The sequence below is a fragment of the Photinus pyralis genome, unplaced genomic scaffold (assembly GCF_008802855.1).
Source record: "Photinus pyralis isolate 1611_PpyrPB1 unplaced genomic scaffold, Ppyr1.3 Ppyr1.4_LG7, whole genome shotgun sequence".
Taxonomy (NCBI): Eukaryota; Metazoa; Arthropoda; class Insecta; order Coleoptera; family Lampyridae; genus Photinus; species Photinus pyralis.
Genome location: NW_022170738.1, coordinates 33,471,437 through 33,483,021, shown reverse-complemented (window position 1 = coordinate 33,483,021; position 11,585 = coordinate 33,471,437). Strand labels below are relative to the sequence as shown.

The following is an 11,585-nucleotide window of genomic DNA, read 5'->3' as shown; positions in this document are numbered from 1 at the left end:
GACAGCTACCTAATTCAGCCCTTTAATTAATTACTCGCCATTAATAAAATAGCACCCATTTTTGCGCAAAACTCCATCGAGCCCAATACTTTATAATTGCGGTCCTAATCTGTAACGCGGGAACCTACCCCTTTTTATAATTTTCAAATAGTGCAGTGTATGCGCATTACGAAGAGTCGCGTTTAATTGCAGATGCTGGCATTTGTTTACGTCTCGACGTTCTCCGGTGAAGTAGGCGAGTGTTGCTTTCTCTTACTGTCGACTGTCCCGTTCCCTCTCATTCCTCCGAATTCAGTAGTTTGAGGAAGACGTGTGAGTGTGTGTCGTACAATCTGAAAATTCCCGAGAAAGTCTTCGGTGCAATACAAAGGGGGGTTGCAGACACACCCCGTACGAAAATTAATGCAAAGCGTGCACGCGGTCGTCCCGTATTTCGTCCCCGCAGACGACGGCGATCGAAGGGTGCGTTGAAGACAAAAAGTGCGTTCCCACCTCCTGTTGTCGTTTCTTCGTCTGTGTTGTGCTCATTATTATTTAGCCATAATTAATGGAAACGGGTCGTTCACGGCCCGAATCACCGGGTACCCACATAAACAGTCAAGCTGGAACTAATGGAACTAGAAAACATTGTCGCGAACACAGTTTACCTCAAAGCACGAGAGGGTAAGTTCGACTCGACTTTCAACTAACCGATACCTACACCGTACTTTTCTCAGGTGGTTCCGATAGTAACAAGGGCAAGAGTAAGAAGTGGCGCAAAATCTTACAATTCCCTCACATCTCTCAATGTATCGAAATTATAAATAGAATAGGTTAGTCGTTTCCTGCGAGATCTTCGTGATTTAACCCTCTCGTTTCCAGATGTACGTTATGAATATATCATAGATAAGCAACCGATCGGAAAAATACTATTTAGGCAATGGTGTGAGGCGAAACAATCTCATTATCATCGATGTATAAAGTTTCTAGAGTTAACCGAACGATATGAGGTCGAGACGGACGAGCAACGAATGGAACTCGCCGCATCGATCAAAAAAGATTTCATGGCTGGTCATGAAGGGGAGGAGACACTATCCCTACCCGAGGTCGGCATCGAACTAACCGTCGGCGATAAACTCACCAACGGCCATAAGGAACTCTTCGTTCCTTGCATACAAGCTGTCAAAGCGTTCTTAGCAGGAGAGCCATTTAAAGACTTTACGAATTCGCTGTACTTCCACCGGTATTTGCAGTGGAAGTGGTTGGAGTCGCAGCCGATCACTTACAAAACGTTTCGCATGTATCGTGTCCTGGGCAAGGGCGGTTTCGGGGAGGTGTGTGCGTGTCAGGTAAATAATAATTGGTTTCCTTATAAATTAAGTTGTGTATTATCAATAGGTAGCTGTAATGAAATGTGTCCAGTTTAAATTTAAATTGTTTTGAGATGAAAACTAAGAAATGCCCTGTGCAGTTACTAAAAATCAAAAGTCTGCTGAGGGCAGATTAAAGGCATTTTGGTACCAAAAAGCAGGGTGCATATAAAAATTTGCTCCTTTTCTTAACCATGGAAGATGTCAAAGTGTGAGAGAGTTAGTTATCAGCACTTAATAAATGTATTGTTTATCAAATGTAATCAGTCTCTTTTTGATTTTACAAGTATACAGGGTGGTGACTTGCGTAACGCATCATGGGGATTTCAATGTAAAATTCATAACATGCGATTATTGGCTCCCCAAATTATTTTAGAGCAAAAATGTATTAAAGTTTTTTGTAGAAAACATTTTTTTACGCCATTCAACCGTATTAGTTTTCAATTTTTTGCATAATAAAGACGGAAAATTGGAAAAATAAAACCCGCATCTTTTTCAATAATCTGCGATGCCATGGAATTTTCTAAAACAAAAAGATATCCAGTTATCAATTGGCAGCAGTTCGAAATGGATTTTATGATCGACTTGGTTATCGTCTTGCAGTTAATGGTGGCTTATTCGAACATTTATCGTAAATTGTTATACAGGGTGGCCATTTGAAAACGAAACAGAGCCTATTTTGGGAACCTCAAAACATTTACGAAAAAATCCTCGGACCCGTCAATTTTTGATTCAAGGGGGAACCATTTTTTTGCTAATTTCGCCCACCTAAGGGCAAAGCCCTAGCGGGGGTGACGACCGCCCCCAAAATTTTAAATCGAATAGGGGATCAAGTGATACCTTATTTTGAAGGTATTTTTTTGTGGATTATAACCCTTAAGTTTTAAATTGCTACTAATGTGCCTAGCCGATACAGGGGCTAATAAAAGTTACAAAAACGTGTCAACATTTTCTTATGAAAAAAATGCTTGTAAATGAATTAGTTAAATAACAAAAATTAATACAACAATAAATACATACAAAAAATGTTGTTCTCCTACATTCTGAACCGTACTTTTTTGTTGTTGTTTTTTTTTCTTTTTAATACCTGTAGGTGGCTATGCCAATTCTGCAACGGAAATCTTGGTTATTGTTGAGAGCGTTACTATAGCAACATTTTGAAGTTTAATAGTGCTTGTCAATTGTTGTTGTCAAATCACAGTAGTGACAAATAGCACTTTAAAGCTATTTAGTTGCAAAATCGGTACATTGAACAGTGATAATGGTTTATTCCTGGAGTTATTAGAAAATACGATTCATCCAGCATTAGGGGAGATACAAGAAAATAACGAGTACTTGAAAAATCGTCTAGTATTTCAGCAAGATGGTGCACCACCCCACTATGCTGCAAGGGTTCGTCAATATTTGGACCAAACGTTGCCAGGACAATGGATTCGAAGAAGAGGAGCTATTGAATGGCCTCCTAGTTCCCCAGACTTAAGTACGTTAGATTTTTTTTATGGGGACATTTAAAAACTAAAATTTATGCTAATCAGCCAACATCTCTAGAGAACTTGCGACAAAGAATAATTGATGAATGTCGTCAAATCCCCCCGGAAGTTTTGCAAAATGTACGGGAAATGTTCGAACAAAAGCTGGATTATTGTATGGAAGTCGGAGGCCAACATTTTCAACATTTACTTGATTGATTTTAGCTTTAAGCACTTAAAATAAAACTGATTTAAATCTTAAGAGTTATGATCTACATAAAAATACTTTCAAAATAAGGTATCACTCGACCCCCCATTCGATTTAAAATTTTGGGGGCACTTGTCACCCCCGCTATGGCTTTGCCCCCAGGGGGCGAAACTAGCAAAAAAATGGTTAAAATTGACGGGATTTTTTCGTAAATGTTTTGAGGTCCCCAAAATAGGTTCTGTTTCGTTTTCAAATGGCCACCCTGTATTAGGAAACCGTTTTTAGTAATGTGGCCTTTCTTTATGTTGTAAATATAATCGTTGTAAATATAATACTTTTTGATACAATTTGATTTGTTTTATAGTAGACATTTCCATGGCATAATGGATATTGACGTAGTTTTTTTATTATAAGCATCACAGATTATTGAAAAAGATGGGGGTTTTATTTTTCCAATTTTCCGTCTTTATTATGCAAAAAATTGAAAACTAATACGGTTGATTGACGTAAAAATTTTTTTCTACAAAAAACCTTAATACATTTTTGCTCTAAAATAATTTGGGGGGCCAATAATTGCATGTTATGAATTTTACATTGAAATCCCTATGATGCGTTACGCAAGTCACCACCCTGTATACTGTATTCATTATAAGAAGGTAGCAGATGGCGCTGTGTTTAAAGATAGACACACACAGGGTAAATATAAAACCGCACCAAATTTGAAAAACATGAATATAAATCAAAAGATTTCACATTTGGATTATTGAAATTGACATCTAATGTCAGTTTGACAGTTTAGTTCGTAACCGAAACTGCTAACATAACAAAATTGGTCACACATTTTATTTGTCGGCGTAATACATGGTTTAACCAATCACAGTGAAGGTCAAAGCTTCCCTATGATTTCTACCGCTACCTTCTTAAAATGAATAGAGTATAGTAAAAGATAGCTTATGATATGGTCACTAATGATCAGCATATCATAGAAAAAACAATCGCAAGAGTACCATAATAATGTCAAAAAATAAATGCTAAACAATAGAGGTCCAAGATTGGAAGCCTGAGGTGCTCCATTTATTTGCATTTATAAAAGCATCAATAACTAAGTGATCGTTTTTGCTTGCAGGTTAGAGCGACCGGTAAAATGTACGCGTGTAAAAAGTTAGAAAAGAAACGGATAAAGAAACGTAAGGGCGAAGCAATGGTATTAATCGAAAAACAAATCTTACAAAAAATCAATTCGCGATTTGTAGTGAATCTCGCGTACGCCTACGAAACAAAAGACGCCCTGTGCCTCGTGCTAACGATCATGAACGGCGGTGACTTAAAGTTTCACATTTACAATATGGGAGGCGAGCCCGGTCTCGACATCGTTCGGGCGCGATTTTACGCGGCCGAGGTCGTGTGCGGCCTAGATCACCTGCACCAGCAGGTACGTGCCCGATTCCCGATGGCGCATGGATCTCATTTTCCTTTTAGGGCATCGTGTACAGAGACTGTAAGCCCGAGAATATTCTTCTAGACGATGCGGGACACGTTAGAATATCGGATTTGGGATTGGCGGTCGATATACCTGAAGGTGAATCAGTTAGAGGAAGAGTCGGTACCGTCGGTTACATGGGTAAGTTTTGAATTGAGAGGCTTTCAATAAAGCCGGAAGCCGGGAACCACATCCTTGATAACAAAAATGCGAACTCAATAATTATCGGAATTCGATACAAAACGGGAACGATATTGACCTATTAAATGTGACACATAATTCAATAAAATGAATGTCGACATGGTGTTGACTACTTCAATTACCTGCAATAAAGCGGAGTGGTTTGGAATATTAATTTAAATAACCACTCGAAACAATCATTATTTATAAGCAGGATGTTAAAACACTTACAATAATCATTCACGCACATATAAAGTCTAATGGACCCATCAATATACAGGGTGTCTTACTTTATTTTGTTTGAATTCATTTATTTACAGTCGTCGATACAGAGGTAAGTGATGGTAAGTAAATTTGTACGAGTCTCCAAAGGTTTTTTCATCAAAAATTCTCAATAATCCCTAAAGCTTTTTAGTGAACCTTTAGAGTCTGAGTATTGAATAATTTTTAAGTGTTCTGAAAAATTGTTAGACCTTTCACAAACATTTAGGAATCTCTAGAGCAGGGGTCGGCAACCTATTGAAATGAAAGCCAAAAATTACAATTTACCAAATTTCCCAGTTTTTAAAGAGCCACAAAAAATTGTTGATTCAATATTATAGTATTTGGCTATATACATGGTCCTGCAACAGTGCGTCGGTTTTTCCTACATAGCTGATACCTGGTTGCGGATCTACAGAAATTATTTTTGAATGTACAGGGTGTCCCATTTTTACGATGTCAATAAATAACTGATCTTTTTAAATAGAACATCCTGCATATTTTTACTTGTTTCAATGCCATTTGTTCAAAGCGCTATAACTATTGTTTTTCAAATGGAACTACCACTATTTTATTTCGCTATTCGATTGTCTTTTGTGTTCTTTTCAATGTTTATGAGGGGTGCTCTGTGCTTAAGCCCCGCAGTTTTTATGTTATTCAATATTTTTCACAAAAGAACCTACTCCTTAATTAATTACGTGTTTATACATGGGAGTAGGCTGCTATAATAAAAAAACAAAAGAATACCAGAAAGTAAACAAGTGTCACAAATTAGATAATTATTTGCTGGAAGGTACTTTTGATTTCGTAATTAATTAAAAAGGCGAATTTCGAACAAATGAACTAATTTAGATAAATACGGAGAGCCGCAACTTTATATCAAAAGAGCCGCAGGTTGCCAACGCCTGCTGTAGCGCATTTATAGCTCGCTAGCAGTTTCTAATACCTTAAAGGTTTTTGTGAGCTTCCAAAGGTTTTCTCTTAACACAGAACTTTAGTTTTTAAAAAAAAAGTACTGAACCCGAATTTTGAAGAAACTTTTGGACTCTTCACATAGTTTCAGGGTCTTTTGAGACCATTTAAAGATCTTGTATTGTTTTGTGTGTGTGAGGGTAAGGCTCCTTGTTTGGCCAGTTCATCTGCCTGCAATGCCAGAATGCCCTGGCACCCACCATAGTGTGATACGGTTGCCAGTTGTCTATTTCTTTAGTGTGTACTCCCATACTAGTTTGGGAGTTACAGATATAGTACCCCCCAGGTTGTACAGGGTGAATCAACGATTGCGCGGAGTAGCTTAATACCTTGAAGATAAGATTTTTCCATAGAGTGCTTTTGTATTATGATATGGTTGAATATTCTCCACATTTTAAAAATATTTGGAATTATACAGGGTGCGCCCACAAAGTAGGGCGCCAAAATGGTACATTTTTTTAAATAGAACCCCCTGTATTTGAATGCATTTTTGAATTCCACGTGTAATTGTACGTCTTTTATTATATGGTTAATATCCGAAAAGCTAGTAGTTTTCAAGATAATTCAATGTTTAAGAAAAATTGGACATTTGCAAACGTCAGTATATATTGTCAAAATGATTACTTAAATTTTGATTCCAGGTTTTATATCTTAGCCTGAGTTAAGTAAAAGTCAAATAAGTACATCTACTATGAAACATTAAAAATATAGCTTACAGGGTGTTTTTTTTGGTAGGTCCAAAGTTGCAAAACTTCATATTAAAAAATCTCTCTTTTTAAATGAAACACCCTGTATATTTTTCTGTCATCATTTAGCTCTTCCAAAAACCTTCAACTTTTGAGAATAATGTCCTATACCTATCTCTGATAGTTTTCGAAATATCTTGGTTTTCCTGGATTTTATATTCTAATCTTAAATAAGTTATATGTAATTTACATATTAGTGAGGTGGCCATGAAAAAAAAAGGCAATTTTTATTCTACAATGTGCGCGTTCTGTCGAAGCTGGGGCTAATTTTGGTTGGCGCTTTATTTGTCAATACTGGAAGAAGGAGATTTATTTTATTATGAAAGCGGTGTTTCGTTAAATACTGCTGGCTGATTCCCGACGGTTGGAAAGCTTTTTTTTTAATGTTACTTATTGGGGCTGTCCGCCTGATTTGATGGAAGACGTAGTTTGTCTTTAGTATAATAATTTGGTGCAGAAGCAAGTTAACACAACGCGTGTGGTCCGTATCCAGAAATAGTAAAGGGAACAGTTTTAGTGCAGTGAGAGGCCTTCTGTAAGGTCTGTTGTTCTTAAAAAAATATAAGTTTACACAGCCACCCAGACTTTTTATCGTCGTATTCAACAAGCCAGTTCGTTTATCAAGTTTGTGTGTTAAAGTGAAGTTCAGAAGTTGTCACCAGTTGATTTAAGTGCCCCGGTTTTATCGCAAACCTTGTTATGACTAGATTTTTTTGATTATAAACAAACGAAAAAACTATGTAATTTAAGAATTTTTTTATTTTTTTTTACTATCGATCGTCTGCGTACGGGGTACTATGTAAAAACAAGCTTTATTGCAGGAATTTTGTTTTAATTTTCATTTCGTGTGTTTTGGAATAAACTTTTGTCATTGTCAATCATTTAATTGTGTGTTTATCCAAGATTTATTTCAGGTGTTCTAAAACTAATTGTAATAAGTTGTTTCGAATTTTCGGAAGTTGCTCGAGGCCACCGAGTCTTCTAAAACTTTTAATTCAAATCAATATAGGGATTTTTCTTGTAGCAGATACTGGAAGCTAGAAGCGTGTTTAATGGAAGTTCTAACATCGACGTCGAATTGATTAGTAGTGATTTCGCGCTCATGCATGATAAATTTACAGATTATAAACTTGTGTACAAGTGAGTGATAAATACTAATTAACTCTTATAAATTTATTATTAATTATTTGTAAATAAATAAATCACGTAATTAAATGTATGTAACAATATTTTGTTGTTGTACAGCAAAATTTCAAATATCTTCTAAAAAAAACTGTCTTCATATTTCCTTCAAGATATTCCCTTAAAATGTGCATTACTCAAATTGTCTTTTGGCAATCGATTTTGGCTTAAATCAATCTTTATTTTTTCAGCACCCGAAGTGATCGACAACGAAAGGTACACATTCTCGCCCGATTGGTTTAGTTTCGGCTGCCTACTGTACGAGATGCTCGAGGGTCAGGCGCCCTTTCGCGCCCGCAAGGAGAAGGTTAAACGGGAGGAGGTCGATCGGAGGGTGAAATCCGAACCCGAAAAGTATTCGAATAAGTTTAGCGAAGATGCCAAATCGTTGTGCCAACAGTTGCTGGCGAAGAGTCCCGCCCAACGTCTCGGAGGTAAAGTCGGAAGGTTGGGCGCCTCGTTAGTCAAGCAACACTCGTTCTTCCACCCGATAAATTGGAGGCGGCTGGAGGCCGGATTGGTCGAAGCGCCTTTCGTTCCTGACGTATGTGGGATCGTTGCAATACAAACGTCTATAATTTTTCTTTGCAGCCGCACGCAGTTTATGCCAAGGACGTACTGGACATTGAGCAATTCTCGACAGTGAAAGGTGTAAATATTGACGCAACCGACTCGACGTTCTACAGTAAATTTAATACCGGTTGCGTGTCAATTCCTTGGCAAAATGAGATGTTAGAGACGGATTGCTTTAGACAATTAAATGTGTTTGGTCCCGGTGGATCTCGAACACCGGATCTGATATTAAACGTGGTTAGTGCTCCAGAAAATAATGGCTGTTTTCCGTTTAGGAGAAAGGTGAGTATGGGTCCAGCCAAATGGAGGTTTTCCATAACAAAATTGCGGAAGTTTTTTCTCGTCGGTTTTGTTTTAACGATATTTTTTAATTTTTAATATTTCTTTTTAAACCCCCTGTAAGTATTTGTTTAAATTAAATTATCAACGCAATCCACTAAGCTGGAATTTTCAAAACAAAATAATATCAAATGTAGAAAAAATGGGCAGTTGTGATTGGGTGTTTGGCCATTTTTGACATAAAGATGTCAAAAACAACTAAATTTAGGTACCTATATGATACAAAAGGTTTTTTTTTAATTGGACGTCGAAGTTGGCTATGCAAAATTGGAATTGTGCAATCCAAATTCATACAGCTGACGGAGTAAACAAGATGTGAACCTCTTTCTTTTTCTAAGATGTAAAGAGACCTTTTTGCCCACCAAAAAGATGGCCGCCACACGAAAATTTGCTTCAACGCGCACCATTGCTCTTGATAGAATATTTTCAGTCCTCGTCTTCCGTAGTCTAAGTTACCAGCATTCTAATTTAAGGTTATGTTTTCGCCTTTATGGGTTCACGAGTTTGTCATGGCCAACTTTGACGCCAGATTTTAAAAAGACTCGTTACATGAAGCGCATAGGTAATATAGAATTTTAGGTAGAATATCAATTCAAATAATATATATAGGGTGTTCCACTTCAAGTTGGCGTCAACTGCCAGTTTAAAAATTAATTTAGATGAATTCCTCTTATCAACATTCGTGTACTGTCAAATTTTCAAACTACTTTGAGGTCTCTGTATAGAAGACAATTTTTTTGACAATGGTTATTGGCCATTCTATAACATACACTAGCAATTTTGTTTTTTTTAATGGTATTGACACTGAAGAACAGCGATTTTTTTCCATAAATAGATCAAAGTACACCTGCAACTTAGAAAATATACATATATACACCCTTAGAGTTTTTACGTTTTTATCACGTTGGCTGTCGCGGGTTCACTAAAAACGCGCGTATGACATTTCCAAATCCCTTGCGCGACTATTCGGTTCTGTCATTTTAAATTTTAACTAAACACAACACGTGGTCCAAATCAAATCTGTCCATTCCTCTGACTGAATGTATTTAGAGCGAACGCTCGAGTCGCGTTTTAATTATCTGTCGCGGGTATCTAGGAGGGAGGAGTGATAAACAATGATCGTAAAGTGAAGCAATAATTTATTTGCCCACCAGTAACATGGCCGCTGAAAATGCAATATTGTTTGGGTTGTAAGGGACTTCTGCAATTTTTTTACATAAACGTCAGTTTTAAACACCATTAACTCCCATCTCGCTAAGGACATTTGAATGGTTTTTTTTTCAATTTCAGAAAAAGCAGCCGGCTCGATTGCGCCCGATACCTATTAATCCAATGTTTCTTCCTCAAGGTACAGAAAGCTGATGTAACGTCTGTAACTTGGATTTGTACTACGCCATTTTTACAAATATTTCGTCTTCGTCTTCCTCAAGTACTGCACAATCACTTATTTCGTTAAATAAACCAAAACAATTCAGTTGTAGGTTGTTTGTATTTTGTACCTGTGCACGTTTCGTATTTCAGTAAGTGACCGATTACGTAAAAATAATTGTATAAATTGCGCTTGCTTTACAATTTTGATAAAAAGTAACATTTTTTTACCGTCGAGTTGGATGTCGTCACTTTCCAATTTGTTAATTACTGAAATGCGAAGATTAGTAATGACTAGGTGTCACAAATAGGGCATTGCGTTTATATAACTGAATGTATTCTCATTCCACAACTACAAACATGTAACGTACATTAATGTATGGTAAGTTATAGTTAGGTAATTGATGTATTTAAAAAGACCATTATATTGTTTTATTGTGATATTAAACTTTGCGTTTTAAATGTAGGATCGATCGCACGGATCTTCCGTGTGTCTTCCTTCACGTTCTCTCTGTTACGTTTTATAGAACTTGTGTACAAAAATAATATTCGACAACTAATTTGCAGTTTACAATTTTCAAATAAAACATTTGTTACTTCATTTTTTCATAGTTTAACACTGCGGGTTGACCGGTGGCTCCCTCTGATGGATGATTTCAATAACTTTTTGATCCAGATTTTAGTTATTCTCTTACAATTATGACGGCGAAGAGGAAGTGTATTGCACAGTCTGTTATGGGGACAATAGCTAATATTAAGGCATTTACTGAGGAGTAAAACTGCTGCAGCTGACAGAAGAAAAAAATGATATTAAAAAGTTGACTACCAGAAAAAATATCTGGATGTTCTCCTGTGATGATGGATGATGGGTCAAGATTGGTGTGTAATGCAATAATACCCCATCGTCAACCAAAAGACCTTCCTCTCGAATATAAACTGCAATGCCGCTGTGCAACTGAACGCCTACAATTAAGCAAGAAGTCCTGGTTGCCAATACCCTTGTCCAACGATGTGTGACTGGTTCTGAAGGTGAGGGAAGGCGTGTTGTTGCAAGCCAAATCGGTAAATATAGTTTGGGCCATCGCAGCCACAAGGATTTACTTCTGGCAAGGACTTGGAGAAATGTAAATCCCGATCGTGTCTTCATTAGACTAATGAATATAAATGGATATATCGTACAAATAAAGATAGGAATGATTTTACAGACCCAAAAATGTGATATTCAGCCAGTATCAAAAGCCCTCGAACAAAAATCTATACGATTGTCACACCAAAAATCCCCTAAACCTTGGGGTCGAGCAAATAAAAGATCTCAAAAATTGCTGTTGCAGGACCTAGATGTCTTATCAATTGGACCAAATGATTAATAAGAAAAAGTGTTTTCCCGAGAAATTTTGGTGCAGTCGGTTTTTGGTAAAAAAAGGAAGGTTATACACTGCCTTTTTTTGAGCCCCGAAA

The 11,585-nt window shown here is 36.9% G+C and overlaps 1 protein-coding gene across 1 annotated transcript; it reads left to right on the top strand.

Annotated features, from left to right (window-relative positions):
* Positions 1–269: 269 nt before the first annotated feature.
* On the top strand, positions 270–10,593 carry LOC116176350 (G protein-coupled receptor kinase 2). Its single transcript, XM_031494869.1, has 8 exons — positions 270–663; positions 717–812; positions 862–1,328; positions 4,153–4,458; positions 4,506–4,647; positions 8,039–8,391; positions 8,439–8,702; positions 10,050–10,593. The coding sequence occupies exons 1-8, from the start codon at positions 612–614 to the stop codon at positions 10,119–10,121; spliced, it is 1,752 nt and encodes a 583-aa protein (XP_031350729.1). The 5' UTR covers positions 270–611; the 3' UTR covers positions 10,122–10,593.
* The last annotated feature ends 992 nt before the right edge of the window (positions 10,594–11,585 follow it).